The sequence below is a fragment of the Falco cherrug genome, chromosome 8 (genome assembly GCF_023634085.1).
Source record: "Falco cherrug isolate bFalChe1 chromosome 8, bFalChe1.pri, whole genome shotgun sequence".
Lineage (NCBI taxonomy): Eukaryota > Metazoa > Chordata > Aves > Falconiformes > Falconidae > Falco > Falco cherrug.
The window spans coordinates 20,472,145-20,493,749 of NC_073704.1; the positions used below are offsets into that span (position 1 = coordinate 20,472,145).

At 39.3% G+C, this 21,605-nt stretch overlaps 3 protein-coding genes across 22 annotated transcripts in view; 2 read left to right on the forward strand and 1 right to left on the reverse strand.

The window, feature by feature from the left end:
• Positions 1-4,199, forward strand: part of LOC102050984 (neurabin-1-like) — a 43,106-nt gene extending 38,907 nt beyond the window's left edge. For all 8 annotated transcript variants that reach the window (XM_055719138.1, XM_055719139.1, XM_055719137.1 and 5 more), the window contains 2 exons: positions 1,252-1,440; positions 2,783-4,199. In XM_055719138.1, coding sequence (XP_055575113.1) covers positions 1,252-1,440; positions 2,783-2,950 — 357 coding nt within the window. In that variant the 3' untranslated portion in view covers positions 2,951-4,199. The remainder of the gene's footprint in view (positions 1-1,251; positions 1,441-2,782) is intronic.
• Positions 4,200-4,901: 702 nt separating this feature from the next.
• On the reverse strand, positions 4,902-19,752 carry PDK1 (pyruvate dehydrogenase kinase 1). The gene is made up of 11 exons (XM_055719147.1): positions 19,634-19,752; positions 16,250-16,391; positions 14,709-14,780; positions 13,900-14,084; positions 13,530-13,619; positions 13,159-13,236; positions 11,068-11,144; positions 10,271-10,369; positions 9,245-9,355; positions 7,992-8,105; positions 4,902-7,872 (listed from the first exon to the last, which is right to left on the reverse strand). The coding sequence occupies exons 1-11, from the start codon at positions 19,749-19,751 to the stop codon at positions 7,732-7,734; spliced, it is 1,227 nt and encodes a 408-aa protein (XP_055575122.1). The 5' UTR covers position 19,752; the 3' UTR covers positions 4,902-7,731.
• LOC106631417 (translation initiation factor IF-2-like) overlaps positions 19,236-21,605 on the forward strand; it is a 31,714-nt gene continuing 29,344 nt past the window's right edge. For 7 of the 13 annotated variants that reach the window (XR_008733637.1, XR_008733635.1, XR_008733633.1 and 4 more), the window contains exon 1: positions 19,938-20,051. Coding sequence is in view for 1 of the 13 variants with exons in the window: in XM_055719149.1 (XP_055575124.1) it covers positions 19,750-20,051 (302 nt within the window). In the remaining 12 variants the exon portion in view is untranslated. Of the gene's footprint in view, positions 19,502-19,749; positions 20,052-21,605 lie in introns of those variants that run through there. The other 6 variants (XR_008733634.1, XM_055719149.1, XR_008733638.1 and 3 more) reach the window with 6 other exon arrangements.

Consider the following 21,605-nt stretch of genomic DNA (forward strand, 5'->3'; position numbering starts at 1 on the left):
AATCTCCCGATTGTCCCCACTTGCCTTACTTTATCTTGGAAATGAAATCAGATCTGCTCCAACAGTGTTCCTGGTGCATTCCAGCTGCTAGTGGCTGTTGAGTCTGTGTGACCAGACTAGAGCTATTTGGAAATGAAAATCCTTTGAAATGCTTCTAGTACCTCAGCACAAACTGTTCTGCTCTACAAACTTGTTCCTATGTATCTGCACTACCTCCTAATGTAACTACTGCCCTTTGTTTCACAGACCAGGTAAAGCAAAACTGTCTCTAATTACATGTAGTCCTCTGATATATTGGAAATTTAAAATTGTATTTGTTTCACCTTAGACATGTTCCATGTTGTGCTTTCAGATCCAGTTTACTGTATGGTCGGATCGTGTGGCAGGGCTTACTATCACTTGCAATTGCCAGAATTGTTTTGTTACATTCAAACAACTCTCCCAAATTTTCCATCAAGGGAGCTGGATTTTGTGAGATCACTGCAGTTGGGAGTTGTAGTTGTACACCTGGAACTTAACAGGGTCATGTCTCAAATCAATCACTAGAAGGATGCTTATTTCCACATTTTCCGTTTACAAATGGCATGTGTAAGGCTCCCTGGAAAATGTGGGTGTACTGTCTGCATAGTGGAAGCTGCCTAGTGGAGCAGTCTGCAAGTCTAATGCAGCCCGTACTCGATGATGAGCTAGTGAGAGATCATTTTGGGTAGTTAATAAAACTTCAGGTAGCTCTGACGTTCCTGATTCAAGTATTGCACTAGAGTTTCTTCTGTACAGACAGTGAGCTCTGTTTTATGTAGCTTTTCTTTTGTGATGAAGTAATAGAGTGCTTCAGGACAAACAGCAGTACCTTTTTCCCCTCAGAAGCCAAGTGAAATTGGAGCAGGGAACTTAAAAAGCTCTGTGAGCTGGCAAAGTGTATTTTCACTCAGTGAAAGGCTGCAAGCTTTTATGCTTCCTTAACCAACTAACTGAGGAATTCATTGTTAGGATACATCAAATTTAAGCCAGTGCTTTGCTATAGAATTTCTTAGAGAAAACCATTTATGTTCTCCGTTTCTGACTTTGTTTTGAATGTTGTAGTGTCTTTTTGTTTATAGGAAACTCCTAGGCAAAGTAACTATAAACTGTGATTTCAAGAACTTAAGTTCTTTTGGGGCTAGAGTATGTTTAAAAATGCATTTTGTTAATCAAACTCATTTGGCAACTGGAATTCAACATTACTTACAGTGACTTTTCTCAATTGGTTAGGCATTAGATGATGAACTTACAACAACAGGAAAGCAAAATCAATGGCACAGCAGACCTATTTCTGAATGGACCACCCAGCAAGTGTGCCACTGGTTAATGGGAATGAACATGGAGCAGTATATCGCAGAGTTCACAGCTATGAACGTAGATGGACAGCAGTTAATGCAGCTCGACAGTGAGAAGTTAAAGGTATGTGAATAGCCCAGGGTAATTTGTAACTGTATAAATGTCGCTGCTTATTCAGACATATTTTTAATGTACAAAGTCTATTTTCCTGTTTTCGTGGCTTTTTAAGGTATGGAGTTTTGCTTCTGAAACACTTGGAGACTGTACAGTTAGATGAGAATTTAGTAACTGATTGCACAATTAAAGACCAGTCATTTTTAATCAGAAAAATACCAAGTATTTCTTCCTTGTTTGCATCTTGAGGAAATGAAAGTAAACATAATTCCTCAAAGGATCTTGATATGTCTATCATCAATCTCAGCCTAAGGTCATATCAAAATAAGGTCTAGCCAATTCAGATGCATGGAACTGCAGGATCATGTTATAGAATCGGTTTCTTCCACATCCCCTCTTCGAATGGGAAGGCTAAAATCCTGTTTGACCTTCTAAATGTTTTGGGTTTTACTTCTGAGCCTTTTCTTGCCATTTGACCTCTGGAACCTCTATGGTATGGATCCTTTAGAGTTCTCGTAAACTTCTGAGTCTTTCTTTCTCAGATTATCAGACTGCATTTTGGACAGGCAAGGTGTGTGACCAAAGTGAGGCTCACTAGGCTATTCGGGCATAAGGCAAATTATTCTTAATGATCCATAGTAGGACCTGTGTGTTTTAGGGAGGGGAAAAAAAAGGTGTCTAACTTCAGTCTCAAAAATATACCTGCATTTTAGAACAGGCATGCAACACTGCATGTCCTGTATTTTTTTTAAAAATAAGTATTTCCTTGGACACAGAGGAAGTACCTGTTACTGGTCTGTCAAATGACTGCCTCTATTTGGAGAACTTTGGATGTTGATGCTGGAAGTTTCATTAATGCCTAAAGCCATTCGGAGTTCCATAGTTTACGCCTGTAACTTGGAATCGGGTACTGCCACCTGCTGATCAAAATCAAACTGTACTGTTTGCTTACTGAATACACTTTTTAATAATGCATTTAATAATTTAAAATCCTTCATGTTAAGAATTTAAGAGTAGTTACTGAACATAAAGTCCTCTTGTATAAAAAGAGCTAGAATAATATTTTGAGACTATTATTTATGCTGGTTTTTGGAAATTCTCAGGCGACTACGTGTTTGTAAAATGCAACAAGAAGCTGTTACAATCAAACAAGAGTAGTTCCTTGTTTCCTTACTTACCTTATTATCCAGATTATCATTTACAGTGCTCTTGAGGACTTGGGTCCTTATTTTTCAGATAAACAGGCTATTTTGCAGCAAAATTAATAACACGTTCTTAAGCTGTTCTGAACTGACAGTGCTGTTGATAAAATTAATGAATTGGTTTTCTCTCCCTGCCCCTCCCTCCCCAGGCTTTGGGAGTTTCCAGTCAAAATGACCGATCAACAATAAAGAAAAAAATCAAGGATATTAGAAAAACACAAGAAAAACTGGAAAAGCAGAAGGAAAAGGTTCAAAAGAAGGAGAGAGAAGTTCGCAAGACTGGCAGAGTGGTAGCCACTCTTGAATCAAGCTGCTAAAATGACCCTGTTTTATGTTAGTGCTTCATCTTGAGGAAGTTCATCAGACTTGTATATAACTGTACAATTGAGGGAGGAGGGAAAGTGCAACAGTTTAACATGGTAGGTGGTTTTTTTACTTTTTAATTATGGGCCCTCCCCATTACAACTCAATACAATGAAATTGTTTTCAGTATTTTAATTCCTAGTTGACTCTGCCTGTATTAAAATAGACAATAACTTAACTTCCTGTCTTAAGTAATATTTGTGCTTCTAAAACCTCATATGCCCTTTTCATTGAAATTGATGTTTGTGAAAAGTAGAATACGGTATTTAAAATTCATTCCAATATTAGTCAACTAGCATTTGGTAAGAGTTGCATCTGATAGAGGGACAATAGAAAAATCCTGCCAACAAATTCAGTCTGTGACAGTCTTTATCTGTTGCCACTAAAGATGTATAGTAAAAATTAAGTTTAAGAAAATGGTAATGTCAAATTAATTTAAAAAGAAAGCATGTATTTCAAATTTATGGATTATTTTGTTTAAATTCTTGTATTTCTGGGATTTTCATTCAAAGTTCACTGTTTTTGAACTCTGTGTTAATTGTTTTTGAATTCTATGTGTTGCAATTTACTGAGAAAGTAACAAGAAATATTAAGTAGTTTTCACAAACTACATATACTAGGCATAACAAGTTTTCTGTACACTACCCGTATGGTGTTGGGACAAGGTTTAAACCTATAAATAAGATCTTTTTTAACCTATTTTTCCTAAATAATACATAGTTTTATAGATTTATGCTATGAGTAAGATCAATTTGCAATACATGTATTTCTCTTTTCTACCTGCTACAAGATTTTTGCGGACCAAATTTATATATTTGCTAATTTTAAACTATACTGTTTTTCAAACTTAAAATTATGAGGGAAGAATTGCAGGAAAAATTAATCACTGAAGCACTGGGTTTCTGCATTGTATTTAAATGTTCAATTGTAATTGTAGACTACAGATTATTTCTCTTTAAAGGAGGATTTGATTCTCAGAATAGTTTAGAACATGAATTGGTGTTTTGTATATTTACATACTATTTTCTAGAGATACTACAACAGCACTTCCTTTAATTAGATTATTCCAGAAACATAGACTAGTTTAAATATCAATTCCACCATAGAATGGACTAGAACAAAACTTACATAATTGCTTTGTGGACCAAGTTCTCCTTTAAATCTATGGGCTGTTTTTCATTTTAATTAAATGAATGAACTTCACTGTTGGTGTTTCACAGTTATTACCTTTTTGTATAAATGTCTTATGAATTTCAGCAAAAGAACCGTGTGGAAATGCTTCTGCACATTGTGCATTTCCAAAATAAAGTTTGAAAATCTTGGTAATAATTACTTCTAAAGAGAGGTTCAATTTTCAGGTTTATGCATTAAGAAACAGTTCTTTGGTCACGATTTAACTTATTTACTTTGTTTCCAGTAGCTTTGAGTTTGTACTCCAAACTTACAGACTTTAGGGCAGCATTCCTCTCTGACTTAGAGAGGGTAATCAGAAGTGCGGAATAATCAGATGCTTAGGATCACAAAACAAAAACGACCCTTGGATTAATTCAGTCACGTAAGTTTATTTCTTAGTAAGTGCTTTCAGCTAGAACAGAGAGCATTGAGATAATCATGTATTACCTCTTTCCTTTAAACCTACTGAACTGAATGCTGCACTCTGTGATGGAGGAGTTTGTTTCTCAGGAAGGAGACTAGTGGAAATAATGGCTTTGCAGGTTTGCCTGTGTGCAGAGCTGTTGTAGTTAAACAGGGACCACAACAGGGATGATAAACTCACCTGGCACCTGAGCATAAGAACATTGATTATCACAGACAACAGCATTTAATATCTGTGAGATGCTAAATAAGAAGGCTGGGTCCGCAGAACTAGCTTAGTACTAAGCCACAAAAACACCCCACTGGAAGTTTTAATTTTTAAAACAGTTTTAATGAATAAATGTAGTGATTCTTTCAAAAAATTAAGTTAACACAAACCAAGATCAATTTTACAGTGCAAGACTGAGCTCATTTGTATACAAGACTATTAATCTCAGCGTTTGGATAGCTGAGTTAACATACTGATTTTCTACATTGATTCATTTCAACTTAAACCAGTGTGCTAGCAGTGACTTCAGTACAGTAATGAAAATATTAAACACAAAAATTATCTTCTGAGCTTCTATTTAAATCAAAAGTAATCAAAGATCAAACTTGTAAGTAGGGTTAAACATTGTAAACCAAAATATCATTTTGCACAAAAAACATTTGTGTTTTCACCACAAGCATTTGGAGTGGTGGGTGAGGAGATAGATACAAATACAGTTACACAGCAAGCTGTTCTAATAATCAGAATTCAGTCAGTAGCTAGCTGAGAATATGAAGGAGGTTTTATTTCAATAATACCATATGAAAGACTGCAATAGACTTTTCTAGAAAAGTTAGCTTTTTTCTTCAGAATAATCTCTTGTAGCTCTCAGACTTACTAAAATCGGTTCAATTAAGTTGTTAAAACATTTAAACTTTGTGTAAAAGCTAGGATGTTCAGCTTCAGAGCTGAGTTTTTAAAATCCCTTGCTGTAACTTTCAGCTTTAGTTTAGCAAAAGCACTAGCTGCAAGCATTCCCTCTAACTGTTGTACAGGCGCCGTTTTACAGGATGTGGAATTTCTCACATCCTCTTGGAGGGCTGAAGAAGAGAACAGCTGCAGCTTCTCCTCATGTGTAGCCATGCCCATTGAAACATACGCCAGTCACCACCTCGCATCCTTATAAAGAACTAAAATGGTGGCCGCTCAAAGTGCCCACAGGCTTGAGTGGAGCAGGTAACGGTACTGTTCTGGTGGTGACAGAAGTAGAATAATCCTCCCTCAGAGGGTCAGTTTAACTGTGTATATAGTCAATTCTGTAAATCACTCCTGTTAAAGTGACTGATGTTAGCTTGTACCAGGGTATAAAACCATTTTATTGTTTTGCAGACCTAGGCTAGGGAGGTAGCAGGTGGTAATCTTTCACATGGCTCAGTTACAACTAGAATAGCATGACTTCAATTTCTAACCTACCACCTGTTCCCTTCACTTGTATCTCACCTTCTGCTCTGAGCAGAACTCGTAAACTAGCAAAATTAAGGCTTATTCTTTCTGAGAGGGATTATGTGTGTCTGCTGCAAAATAAAGATCACAGGATTACATGCAATGAATTGACTAAGAGAAAAGGATTAGTTCTCAGTGTCTTTAACTGCATCACTCCTAAAATGTTCAGGAGTGACAGGGATCAAGGTGCAATGTAGATGTGTATTATTTGAACAAAGATGGCACAATAGGTATTAAAGGAAGTTGAATCTTTTATTTAAAGGACTTTGTACCTGAAATGCAATACTCATTCCCCTCTCTATCTTCCCCAGTGTGTTCTGACAGTTTGCCTCTGATAAACACATTCTGCTTGCCTTATTTATGCTATAGTGCAGGGGTCCTCAAACTTCTTAACCAGGGGGCCGGCGCGCGGATGCAGTGGCAGGCAGTCATCTGCGGCTGCTTGGTTTTCCCCCCAACCCCCGGCGGGGGGGGTGGGGGGTTCTGTAAATACTGGGGGCCGGACTGAGGACCCTGGGGGGCTGTATCCAGCCCGCAGGCCATAGTTTGAGGACCCCTGCTATACCGTGACTTGCAGTTACTACATAAACGAGGCACATCGCAAATACAAAGGTATTTTCAAAACCTGCTAATTCCACTTTTTTTAAAATACTCCTGAGAAGATAACTATTGTTTAAGTAATAGAAATGCCCCATTAAAGGCAAGCATTAAAAATCTGTTTATTAAAATAGTTTCCATTTACAGCTGCAATCTGACATACCCGAGTCTGAGATCTTACTAGGGCTAGACACTGATACTGCATTTTGGCATGGCATTACCTACAGAATTATAAGCAAATGCAAGACAGCGTATCTTTACTGTACATAAGCCAACACTATCTGCTAATTCACAATGATCACGGTAAGGTAAGTTTTTCACATGTATTAAATATTCACATTACAACCAAAGAAATATGACTGATACCACATACCTGAGATACATTATACCAGTGGTAGCAGCTAGAATTGGTTTTTTTAATCCCTACAGACTGAAGTGTGATTTCTACAGCTGCAAAAAACCTTGATGTAGACAAGATGTATAGGCAACCTCTGTAACTTTGCAACATTAGACTTCAGCATGCTTAAGATAAAAGAAAGTGTCATACAGGTGCAAAGGTATAGCAGTGAGGTCCTCAGTATTTCTTACGTGAGTTTTTTTGTTAATCTGTAATATTGTATAATGGAAATAATGCTCTGGTGAGCTTTTTCAATAGTTGTTTCATTAAAACAATTTTGTAATTATATGAATTAATACATTTCTCACTAGATGTGATACAGATTGCATTAATCCCTATAAAACCTGAAGTTACTGCTCCTTTGACTTACCTACTGAAAGTAGTCATAAATAGAAAGTGGAACAAATTGTGACCTTCTCACTTAAAATCTAAAAGTATGTACAGGTTTGGGGGTTTTCTTGGGTTTGGGTTTGTTTGAGGTTTTTTGTTTGTTTGGGGAGGCGGGGGTGGTGGTGGGTTTTTTTAATTCCAGAAAAGAGTAACTACATTACAAACCTTCTGTTACTCCACTTAAAATTACTTTCACATATCAAATGTAGCCCAGCATCTTGGTGTAAACCAGGTCTTTTAAATTCCTTTTACAGACACCTACTTGTGAACTGTTGAGGGAAAAACTATGTACTGCGAAAAGTGGTCATGTCCTTTGGCTCACTGCTTGGCACGCACCAATCATCTGCTTCATGGTTTGCTTTATAATGTTTCCAGGCTGCTTTGTTATATACAGGGAGTCTTTCAATTGATTCCGTTGATAAGGCCTGTTAGGTAGAGAAGACTGTAGCTGATGATTCTCTTTAATCAAAGTTAAAGAGAACAATGAGTTCCATTAGCAGATCAGAGCTGCTGCTAACTTTAAAATGGTAGTGTTACATCATACCTTTATGTAAATAACTGCATCTGTACCATAGCCTTCTAAGGAATACAGTTTCAGGTCTCCTTGGAAGTACTGTGCATACAGACGTGATATGGGTAAGCCATAACCAAATCCAGCCTAATCCAAGAGAAAAAGTGTATTTTCATTAATTGCATCAATCAGTGGTATTTTCTGTTTTAACCCAACAGGTAAATAGACAAACTAAGCATGATGTTTGACAGTAAGAGGAGTTCAAATATTAACTATTATGCCTCCCCCCCTCCCCGAACTAATATACACCCCAAAACCAGAAGAATGCATGGATAATTGTGATTATGAGAAAACTTTCATTCCTTTGTCAGACAGGGCTGCTAGATAACGCTTCTTGTATTATGGTAGCTTTTTTCAAGAAGAGATGACACCATTAGAGAAAACTGTACTGAATCTGTCGCCTCATGGAGCTGCTCATCTTAAGAACACGGAGTACTTAAGTCAGATACATTTCATCATCGATATATACAAAAAAGGTCCAAGCAGCAATGCCGGTGAATTCATAGCTTATACTAAAATTCTGTCAAGCCCTGTCTGTAGTAGCAGGACATAGCCCTGAAGCGTAAGTATAAATTTTTTATCTACTGAATTTCAGACAATCTTGAACATACAGAATACATCTCTGTAATGATCTAGTGTTGTTGCACAGTCATCTAGATGCACTTTAAAAACACATCTTAAATGATGCAGTGTGAGACAATAAATTCAAGAAAGCTGTTCAGAGCTTCTTACTGAGACCTAAAGCTTTTAATTATTTTGCATCTGTTAAGTTCACACAAGACCAAAGTAGATTCTTCATATGCCCTGTCACATCTAAGTACCTTCGTCCTTGCTGGGGGATGATACCACTGACTATACAGTATAAATGAAACTACGGACTTGATCCAAAATCATTGCTATAATTATTTTTCCCTTCATTCAGTGGCCACACAATTCACTCCTGTCCTTACTGCAGTAAATGCAGCATAGCTAAGTTTTCTGCTTGAGGTAACTGATCTTTGTATTTGGTAGAGAAAACCAGAATCCTGAGTAAGTTTAAATAATTTTCAGTATTTTAGGATTTTATGCAATTTTGCGGTTATTTTCAGAAAAATAATTAAGCTGTAACATTCAAATAGTGATACTCATTGCATCTATAAAATCAGTACTTCATAGCTTTAGCTAGATGGTTTCTTTTGTGACAATGTAATGTATTCAAGATGACAAGGTATAGAAGATTTGCATACCAAAGGTGTAGCTCGTGACGTCTCAACACGTGGACGTGGTGCTGTTGAATACATGTAGTTGAACAATCTGTCAATTTTTCTCATAGGAACACCTCCACCACGATCACTCATCTGGAACAAGAAGGAGCATGTAGCATTATGTCCCTGAATGCATTTTTATAAAACACAGCTTCTCTCAAACAATGATCCAGAGAAAGTTCAGGTAAAACATAATATAAAGTTTTCCCTGTTAAATTATGGGTTTTCTTAAGTTTTCATCTCAGCTACAGCAGTGACCAGAGAGAGGATGAATCCTTCCCTTTCATCCCTTATCCAAACCATTTAAATAAAATACTACCATAAGCAGCATTCATAATCTCATGGAAGCAAGAAAATTCTACTCAAATTATGCATTGTTCTTATCTTGTTCATAACTCAATTTTGTCTGATGTCAGTATATATACCTTTTAGCAAATGTCAGGTTCTGTCTGGTTTTATCTTTATTCCTGAAGAATACTGCCAGTTAAATACTACTTATTAAAATCTATTACTGAAGGAGTAACTCAGAAGAGTTCTTTTACTGCAGTTTAGGTATAGCTATGAAAAAGCCAGTGCTTTTCTGGTCTTTGAAAAGAAGAAATTACTCTGCCAACTGTACTTCAGGGAGGTTTGAATTGCATGGAATATACAGTGTTTATTTTGCTTTTTCCGGCTGTTTCACACTTGTATAGCTCTATCATTGTCACTTAGAAAATGCTGGTATCACAATGATGTAAAGATGCTACTTCATGTTTAGTTATGGCTGCTTATAAACTAGACATAGAATTCTACTGCAGAGCCTGCAGCGTGACTGCGCAAACCTGTTCGTGAATTTCCTGGTGACACAGTATGAGAAATTCCATAATGGTCCTGTTACTTACATACTACAGCATAACAGACAATCTATTGTTGGAATGAGACCACCAACTGAAGTTAGTAATATGCTACCTATAACAGAGGGAAAAAAACCTAATCAAAATAATTCAAAACGATAAAAAAAGTGGGTACCTTCACAGTTAAATCCTCATTTCCCAATGTGACGTGTACATGAATTGGAGGATAAATGCATCGATCAGCATTATGTTCCATGGTGGCTCTCATTGCATTCTGCAATTTTCAAGTACAACTTAAACCCTGTTCTTACCACTTTGTATATTACCTTAAAACATTCAACTTAGGAAAGTTGTTTTTAGCACATATTTCAGAATCAGGACATATATAGTTTTAGAACAGTTTTCTAAAACATTTCTGCTTTATTCAGTATAAGTATATTGTTTATTAGAGTACACAGACTTCAAACATTTAATTTTTTTAGAACAAATATCTGAATATTTTAATGTACAGTTTTATTTGTAGAATTCTTTATAATGCATAGTACATGCAACATGACACAAAGGTCAAGAGAAGTCTAGGACCGAACTGCTTGAGGAGAGTTCTATAGGACCTGTTACACAGTATACCAGATTTGAAGAAGTCCTAACGTATGTCTTATTCTCACTTGCTTTATTAATTAATGTCTTTACACTTTTTTTAAGACTTTCTAGCAGTCTACTCCAAAGGTGTTGGATGTATTCAGTGTCTAGGTAAAGGAGATACATCTTCTGAAGCTGTTCATTTTCTATGCAGTTAACTGTTTGTCTAAACAGTACAATTTAGGTACCTTCCTGCAATCAAATAGCAAGGGCTTTGCACTTGCAAATACACACTGCTATCTAGAATTGGTTCAAGAAGTCAAGCAAATACAAACAATTACAAACACTAAACAAAGATGTATAAAAGAATTGTGTAATGGTAAGTGCACAGACCTTGAAAAGTTCAAAAACCATGTGATAGAGGTGTGATGGCACATACACCACTTGCATGGGCTGTCCTGGTGATTTAGCTGGAGGAAAGACAGTCTAAATAAATAAAAGAGCAAACTCGGTATCTTTTATTCATTCCTGCAGTAGTTTAAAATGTTTATTTGCATTGTTGAGATGATTTACAAGAGAAGGAAAATTTGAACAGAAGTATTTTGAAAAGTTGTATGTTAGAAGTGATTCTCAAAATTTTCAAATGTGCTTGCTGCTTTAGAACTTAAAGCCCCCTGTGGCACCACTGATTAAGACATATAATAGTTGCTTTCTAATACCTATGAGGAAGTTATAATGAAGACAGTCAGGCTCTTCAGATGGTAAGAGAACAAGAAATAGTGAGTGTAAGATGAAATAACAGATTCAGACTGGATATAGAGAAAAACTTTCTCACCATGTCAGTTAAACATTGAAACAGGTTACCCAGAGATGTTACATAGTCACCATCCTTACAGGATTTGTAAGACCAAACTGGATAAAACTCTGAGCAACCTGATCTGACCTCGCAGCTGTCCCTGCTTTGAGCCAGTCAGGCTAGAAACCTCCTGAGGTTTGTCCCAACCTGAATTTCTTTTATCTATAATGCACAAAATAGTAACTACAGCACAGCCTATTCTTGGATCCACTTAGAAATCAGCTGCTTTCTAACAAGAAACTAACAAAAACTATATAGACAATTCTGTCTATAAAACTGGTACAGTTTTCAAACTTCTTTAAAGAACAAATTCTAGAAAATGTATCACAGGAACATGTTCATTATATCAAAAAATAAGGAAAGGTCACTTAGAAAATTCTGCTAGTTCTTAATATGGTTTAATAATTTCTCACCAAAATGTTAGTGACCAGTGCTTTATGAACATAAGTGTTGAAGACTGATGATGCCAAAAGATCTAGAACAAATTATGTACCCAGCAAAAATAAAAAGGAGGTGGGGGGTGGAAACTGCACTTTCAAAATATGTCAGGTTCCTGTCCTCAAGTTAACAGTCTCCCTCCACACCTCTACTCCATAATTCCATGCCTGAGGTTTAAATAATGGTCTCCATTCTCAGCTGCAGGCAAGGAATGTGTATTTGGCCTGGGTCAGGTTTAATTCACCTTCGCAATTCACTGAGCAAAAGGTCACTCCTCCTGTAAAAACTGCGCTATTTGTTCTGGCTTCTGGAACACATACACTATTAAGCGACCCTTCAGTACAGAGAATCAGTTAGCATGACCAACAGTTTCCTAACAAATGTTTTTAGTATCAGGCTCTAAAGATGGAGAGAGGTAAACCCTTTAACCTAGATACAGAATGACAGGTTTCATAGAATAGGGAGAAAAGATCTGGAATGTGTAGTCAAGTCAGACTTTCTTTGCTTTCAGCTACATAGGCCAAGTTACCATGGTTGTACTTTGGCTTTCGCAACTACCTGTAGAAACAATTTTGAGCACTTGTTTTTGTAGGTCTGTCCGAATTTGATGTTTAGTGTCTGGAAAAGTGCTCTAGTGAGCAGTGTCAGAAAGGCTTTTCAGCATTCAGCAGGACTATGAGGACAGTCACTGAGTTCACAGTAACACAGGTGTAAACTGTCGAATTTTCAAGCCAATGGGTTCAAATAATTTGTACCATGACTTGAGCATACTCTATCTAATTACAACTACAAGAACATGATAGCTGAATAAGCAAGAGAAATTGGAATGGAATGTTTAGTATAAATCTTGGTGACACAAGAAGGGCAGAGAGGGTGACATGCAACAGACTGTAGGGTGAAGACGTTCAAGAAGCCTTAGGGAGGAAAGGTGGCTGCTAAAATCTGTTACATCAAGAGCTGTAGTGTCAATAACTTTTCTACTGATTTCAGTTTTGTAATTAAAGGGAGGAACAGGGAAAGTCTTCTGCCAGATTTTAAAAAAACCCAATCACCACCCCGACACTATTTATGACAGTAGATATAGATAACATATAAACGACACAAAAGGTAAAAGGAGAACATTTCACCACCAGCTACTTTAGAAGAAGCCCTCACTACATTCAAGAGTGCCTCATCCCATATTCGCTTACCGTTCATCTCTTGAAGGATTAGTTCTGGAGAGCTCACATAATATAAATCACAGAGTCTCTTGGCACTTTCATAGCCATCTATAATAACAACACAGAAAGTTACATTTCCAACTCTACCTTTTTCTTTTTGTCAAAATGTAAAGGAGAAATAAAAAAAATGGAAAACATGCTGCACTGTCAGGGACTTTGTATTTTCTTAGAAAAACCAGGTTAATACGGAAAAGTGACAAAACTGTGTTACACTTTAAATGAAACTTCTGCTCCAGACAGGAAAGAACTAAACAGTGTATGAATATCAAAGTGTGTATCGGCTCTCAGTATAGACATCCATGTAAGTTTTCAGGATTCTTGTTCCTAGCTGCTGAATTTACCTCTAATAACTTCAACAACGCTGCAGCTAGGATCGATGCTTCCAATGTGTTTTGGATGAGCTGGATTAATTTTCCCACCAAAGAGTAAAGCTGCCAAAAAATAAAGTATTATTTAATACCCAATATATTTTTAGTTTGTCTTCAGTTTTCCTAAATAGAAATTTATAGGCAATCTATTAATTCCAATCTTCACTGGAAAGCCTACTATTAATAAATACTTTAATTATGTATTAATGAGTTTATAAAATAGCAAGACAAATAGTGTACTCCTGAGAAGCATATAAGTACATATTAAGCCCTTAAAAATGAAAGGAAAATATATTGACATAGTACAGGTATCATTTCCCCTCCTTTCAACAATGGCACTTACAGTGTTGATTAAGGAGCATTCTAATTGAAATGCGACTCATGTAGAAACGGTCTAAAAAATACTGCACATTCTGTGAGGTCACTGGATCGATGCCAAAGCTTTCCTTGTACTCTATTACTCCTTGAGCCATCGTAGGAATCACATCATTGTGTCGATTACGGATTTTTATCACAGTATCTGTAAAACTGAAATTAATACATTGTTTAATGTTTCACTTTTAAGTGAATTTAATACTCTGGCAAACAGTATTCACCTACAAAAATTAAGACCATTACATATAGCAATATAACAGGTCTGCCTACAGCATTAAGAAGACAGGTCAGTCTTTACAGTGTATTTCAAGTGACTAGCATTGAAACAGTATTCAACCATTACTGGTTATTTATAAAATTATTAATTTATGTATTATCTTGGTTACTGCCAAGGAAAAGAGAAAACTGTCAACCATTTTCATGGAGATCATCCCATGCCTGTCAAACGGCAGCAATGGTCAGCCAACAATGACTAAACTTACTCTACAGGTGAAAAGTTACATACATCAGTTCCAGCATTTTAAGTAAGGCATTTGTAAACATTTGATCAAGTCTAACGTATTCATAGCTTCTTCAGCGTAACAAAAAAAGCCCTGATCAGTATGATATGGCATAGAAGTACTTTGTTTCATGTTTTAATGTACCCTCCTTTTACAGACAGGGGGTAACATTACTGCAGTTCTTATGTAAAGATTGAAAATAGCTGAAATTTTTCTTAAGTTACCACTTTCTTGCCAGTCCTACATAATATTAACATATGTGACAGAAAATCCTTACCTATGAATAGCCCCTGAATCTTCCGAGCTTTTGTCTTTAAAGTCAAGGATCTCCTGAAGACTTTGGACATACCTTTAAATGAAAGAAACATGACATAGACCAATTCCAGTATGCCTACCTAGATCCCCTTTGCTTAGCAATTTATGCTTTTCCAAGATGGCTTGTTTCCAAATCATTGTATATGATATATACCATTGACCTATTCTCTGTGAATTTTGTTAGATCCTTTTGAATCTATTCATGATTTTTCTTCCAATATTTCCAGAGCACTGAATTCTACAATTTAATTAGAATGCATAAAAGATCTTCATTGTGTTTTAAACCCAGTAGGTGATCACTTATTTGCAGCCCCAGCAAGTTCCTGTTATTAGAAAATCTTCCCAGCTTGTTCATGATTTGAGTATTTCTGCCACTTCTTTCCTGAGATGTGTAGTTTCCAAGCTGAAGAATTCTATTTGGTTTCTCCTCACGTAGAAATTGTTCCAACCCTCTGATTATCCCTCTTGGTCTTTTCTGTTCAGGATGGAGTGACTAAAACTGCATGCATTTTAGAGGAATAATGGGCAAACACAGTGCCACAATTATTTTCCTCCCCACTTGTTACTTAGCTTGTAATGCTATTTGCCTTCTTGCCCATCAACTGACATATTCAGAAAAATATCCCCAGTAGCGTCAATTTTTTTTCCATTGTAAGCAAACAAGCATACAGGGAGAGGAGGTCCCTCTCTGTGCTCTACTTTCCATTTGTCCAAGTGGAATTCATTTCCCATTTGATCAATGTCATTTAGTACCATGAGAATTTAAGCGTTCTCATTTCATCAAGAGCCTTCATCTTCATTGATAGCTCCTTTTATATTCAGTCATCTAATCAATCCCACTTCTTCACTGGCAGATTTTCTGTTCTCTTAACTTTAAAAGCCTTTCTAAATAGCCATGTGCCTTTACCAGTTGCCAGGCAATCTCTGGTTTGCTTTTATTTTACAAAAGTTTATGCTTATGTGTTAAGTTCCTTATTTGAAAACAAATTTTACTTTTCAAAGGATGCCTTCTTTTAATTCTAATAGCCTCATATTATTTCTGTTTACATATTTTGGCTTTGGGAGCTTCCTATTGCTCTTTCTTCATATTTTCTATACCTTTACTCTCAGTCTGCAATAACCTGTCTTTTAGATGGCTTCTACTACCTTTTGCAAACATTTTGTGCGTTAGCCTGCCTCTGTTGGTTTCTTCAGCTAGCTTCTTCATTTTAGTAAGTCCCCCATTCAGCATTGTTCTGGTGGATTTTTGTTTGGTGGATTATCTGCAATACTTAATGATTTGTAATTCCCTTGTGGGTTCTCTACTTGCTTTTATAGGGTTTCTTCCAACTCTGTAAATTTAGTTTCTGATTTATGTCACATTGAAGTATTTACTTAGTCTAAATAAGTGATGTTCGTGTTACAAACACATGAAATTTTCTTTCTCTACAAAAGGATTTGTTCCTCCAACCTGTGTGTATGCAGAAGGCCACTCTTAAAGGCATGAAATGACACTGTTCTCACCAGCTCTGCACCAGCTGAACTGAAGGTGTTCTTAGGAGGTTGTCTGGAAGCAGACTTATTTCCTTCATTATGTTTGCCAATCTGACAGGCAACTCTTGTCGCAGAAACATAAATGAAGTCTTCTCACAAGCATTTTCAGATCCTAAGACCAAAATAAATTTATGACACCATCAGAATAAAGTCAGTACTTATGGTAGAGAACTACAAGAACTCTTACGTTGTTGCATAAGAGGTCTGCAGTTTGGTTTTTCAAGTTGACTAGGCCAGTCTGGTAAGCATGTTTCCTTCACGGTAGCAGCCCATTTATATTTCAAAATGTAAACACCTATTGAAACCTGCCAGCCCTATTGGAATAACAAGAATCTTCAATATATAAACTACTTACAGACCCATACTATTCAACTTTAAGTATTGTTTCTATCCATGTAAATTATTAATTTTATTTGCAGCAAACACTGACTCTAACTAGCACTGATCAAACAGTATGTCATTCTAAGCATGTCAGAGACACAAATGAAACCAATACAGGAAACTATTTATGAGGGGGATGCTTGAGAAAGTATCATGGTCCCATATACCTTGCTTTATCACTGATGTTCCTGAACTACCATATTGGTGTGAACTACCATATTGAACATAACTCATATTGGAATACATTCAGAAAATAAATTCTGTAATATTTATCTCACTTTCAGGTGCATCTGTTGTAGTTTAAATTCACTGTCTTACAAGAAAAGGAGACAGATGAATGAATTCACATGAACACTGAAAGATAAAATAGGACAACTACTCTGCTTAGTCATTATGGCAGTAGTTCTCCCATACATTTACCTTTTTAATTTTTTTACATTTTTAAAAGCTAGAAGCTAAGTTACTGCACCTGTTGATAACTGACCTGTCCTGTCATGTGTGGGTGGCAATTAAATGTGGTTATTAAGATCAAGACCTAAATTTTGTCCCACAACGCTTGTTTTACTAGGCAAGAAGGGAGAGTGCAGAGTGGGGAAGAGGCTAAGAAATCCTCTACCTAATTTTCAGCCAGACTTCTTTCTAGACTTCAAGAGTGTCATGCAAACAGCATCTGAACTTACTATCCTGCTCATCTGCTGCAGTGAAGTACATACCTCAGGCTAACTCCTAAAAATTAACTCTGGTGTTTCTGCTTAGTTCACTCCTTCCATTTGGCAGGAGGAGTTGTGGAAGATGGAAGAATGGGACATGAGAAAAGACGAAGCCGGGAGTATCTTAAACTAAAAACCTTGACCAAATTGAAATCGAGTAGCTTAGTTTAATGCATCCAGACTGAGATACATCATAAACTACACTGATGAGAATGTCAGTTAACTTAATAAAAAAGTTAATAGCTTAGAAGAAATTCCTCCCCAGTGACACTTATACGCATTGTCTACATATGACCTCTGCCCAGAAACCTTGCATTCTTCTCCCTAGTGAGACTGCATTTCAGGCATGACTGTTACTGGCCTTGCCCTTTTCTCAAGTAAAATTCCATGAACAAGTCTGGTTGAAGGCATTAGAATGTAAAGACAATCTTCAAATGCCTCATATACTCCACGAATGACATTCTACAAATTAGTTTTCTATCTGGAGGCCGTATCTTTGCAATCTTGGGTCAAATATGGAAGACAGCTTAGGGTAAGCAAGCCTTCAGTGAAATGGGCAAATGACTTTGTTTCCCTGTGCAACTGTGAATGGGTAAGATTCCTGCAGAAAATACTGTGCACTTTTAATCCAAGGTATGAGTGATGTATATGACCCAGACCTAAATTTGCTTATGGAATATTTTATTTGCTAAGTAGAAACCTGGATGAACTAGAAGTAGACTACTTTTTTTTTTTTTAAAGTCAGCATTACCAGATTTTATGATTTCCTATTCCGCTGCTCTCACTCTAGCAAAAGGAGCCAAAAAAATCCCCAATGAAAACACCATCAGATTATAGCAGCTACAGAATGTCCTACAAATACTGTCTTCGTCTTGCACTCTGCTCTTTTCTTGCCTTTGTCATTAGTTTTTACTGTTATTAAATCCTTCAGCAAAAGAGAGAAGAAAGTATTTTAAGCAAAAGTTTACAAGATTTTCTTTACCTTATGTTCAGGTACTAACAGCAAAAAAGTGGCCTAACTTTTGACATGAGGAAATACCGTGCCTTGAAAATAAACACTGATTTGAAGGTAAGCATTATTTTATATGTATTTTAGTGATAAAATACAGGTCAAAGTGAACTCTGAATTGCACGATTGTTTGCTTTAAAGTATGGGAGCAACAAAATATATGGTGGGGTTGCTGTACAAATCTGGAGTTTTAAATAGTGAATGTGTTTCATTGCAGTGTATGAAACATTGAAGAGATGGATGAAGTAACAGCGGAGAGTTAAGAGAAACTTGTCAGTGTAAGTCCTCCTACTTACACAAAGTCCAGGGTTCTAGAATTAGCCCTCAGATATGTTTTACTTAGAAAACCATAAAAAGCAATGCAACTAGTTAAATGTTTATCTACAACATTTACGTAAACATTTATGCACGTGAGAGTGCCTTGGGTACTGAAACAGAATGTGTTACACCATGGCTCCATCCCCAAGCTTTGAGAAGGTTTCTCGATGTGACTTACAAGACCGTTCTCTGCATAGTCTTTGCTTTGAAGCAGAACAATTCCTGTGATCCCTTTTGTTTCCGAGCAGCCAGCCAAACCTCGGAGCCTTACGGAGTGGTTTTAGTGCAGACTGTAAGACTGGGATACTATTACCGATTTACTCATTTTCGAGGCTGGATTCCCAGAGCTCCGGGGTGGCTCTTGGTGTCTGCGTCCCGCTCCTTCTCTCACACGTCTAAACCCGCAACGTTTGGGTATGGTGTTTGTGTAGGGCACAGACACCTGGCAGAGGAGGGGCAGCGACTGTGTCCCAGCGGCTGGGCACCAGCCGAGGTTGATCGTTCCTGGGGTTCGGTACAGCTTCAAGGGCTGCCTGCTACCAGCTTGCAAAAGGCGTTAACAAGTGTCACCTGTCTGAGTCACTCCTCTAACATTACCAATCGTCAGAACTGGCCCCACCTTCTCCCCGACACTGCAGGTTTTGCAAAATCCAAACTACTTTTGCCATCCCAGAAAACGGGAGTTTTCAGCTGAATTTCAACCTTGCCACAGTTCCAGCTCTCCGGGGAAGGAGCTAACTGGGCTCCTTACTCCCGGAAGGAAGCAGAGCCTTGTTCTGCCAAGGAGGACAGCGCCAAGAAGCGGTAAGCAACAGCAGGGGACCGCGGCGGTAACGGAGGGGGGGGGGGGGGGGCGGGGGCGCTGTGACCGCGGCGGAGCCGCCCCTGCTCCGCTCCTGCGGGCACCGGCGGGGGCACTGCCCGGCGGGGACTCACCGAAGTCCAGGAACTGCTTCATGGAGAGCGGCGAGGGAGAGAAGCGCGAGTAGAAGTCCACCTGCTGCGGGATGCTGCCCGGGGAGGCGCCGCGCAGCAGGGCGCGCAGCAGCCTCATGGCGCGGCTCTCGTCCCCGCTCGCCTCACCTCAGCGCGGCGCGGCCCGGCCCGGCCGCCATTTCCCGCCACGCCAGCGGTCGCGGCCCCAGCGCAGCCCGCGGCCTCCTCCGCCGCGCGGCCGGGGGGCGGGGCCCGACGGGGCGGGTGTCTCCTGCCGGCCCGGCCCCACGCAGCGGCGGGGCGGGGGAGAGGGCGGCGACGGCGGGCAGGGTTGCAGCGCTGCGGGCGGCCGCTCCGCTGTCCCGGGGCCTGGGCGCTGCCCTGGAAGAAGGCGGCGGAGGGGCCTAGCCTCGGACAGGTACGGTGGTGCTGCTGGCGGGGCCGGGGCGGGAAACCGTGAGGCGGGTGGAAACCGTGAGGGGGCCGGAGGTGGCGGCCGGTGGGTGTGAGGAGGTGGCGGCTGGGGCCGCGAGCGCCCTTGCGGCGGGTGCGATCCCGCAGCAAGGCCGACAGGTGCCCACGCGTGGGTGCCGGCGCTCCGCCGCGGGAGGGGTGCCCGGGAGGTTGCTCGTTCGGTGGGCAGCGCTCGGCAAGGGAGGGCGGGCGGCGCCCTGCTCAGCCGTGCCGCCGCTTCCCCTCGCCGGGGGCCGGGGCGGGGGCCGGGCCAGGCGGGCGAGGGGCGCTTTCATGGCTGCGGACACTCGGCTCCCGGCCTCGGTAGCCGGCGGGGCCAGAACCCCGTGAAAGCCGCCGGCGGCCGGCGTGAGGGCAGGCCCGGCTGAGGGCGGTAAGCCGTTACCGCACAGCCGTGCGCCTCGGGTCCGCTCGGGGCGGGGGGCGCTGTGCCGCCCTGCGCCGGGCTGCAGCGCGCCAGCGAGCGACACCGGGCCGGGGCCGGGGTGCAAGGTTTGTTTCAGTTGTCGGAAAAAAGAGAAAAAATACAGAGGAACAAATAGGGCTTCTCTCTTTGGAGATATACTCCCGACCATGAGTGGAATGCGTGGATTTGTTGGTTAAAAAGTACTTGGACTGTATGTCACACTAAATGACTTTACTAGTTGTTAGGATGCTAATGCAACATGTGAGGTACCAAACAGTGGTATTTAATAGTTTCTTGTCCTGCTCTGGTAGAACTATCCAGAACACTAACAAAAAAGGTAGTTAAGAGGGATTATAAGCATTTCTGGAAAAACTTACTGCAGTGTAGGTATTGGATCCTGTAATTCAAAATTGATACAATACAGTACAATAGTGGATCTGGCGCTATAGGATTTGTGTCTTTTATTGTGGATACCTGTATTTGCCACATACATTTATCTTCTGACACCAACTCTTAAATATTGCTTGGTTTCCTTTAAATGTGCCATGTACCCATGACTTGTCCGTGACCTGATAGTGGGGATGGATATCCAGTGGCCTCTGCTAGAGCAGGAATCGTTTTGCTGTTTGTCATACTAATCTGTTCAGTGCTTTGTTGGATTGCTTGGAGCCTCCTATTAGAGAGATGAAGATACTATAATGGTTTTGTTGTTGTTGTTTTATTGAAATACAGAAAACATTGATTCATTCTACCTCTAGAGGCAGTTTTCTGAGCAGTGACATAATATAAGGACCAATAATAGGTAAGAATGAAACTGTGTTTCAGGATTAGACTGCGTCATCTGGTTTGTAATCAGGCTGTACCTGCATCTTGTGTCAAAAAATTGTCCTGTTTTTTGGCTTGTTCTGTTCTGATCAGGGAATGGTGGCCAATGGGGTGAACTAACAGCTTATCTGGCTCTGCAAGTCTACAAATACAGTTTACAGACAATTTTTGCTTTATTGCTGCTTGTATGCCACTCCCAGAAGCACCAAGTAGTAGCTTACGCTGCTCAAGTTTGTAATAGTTTGGGACTCCTACTTAAGAACTGCT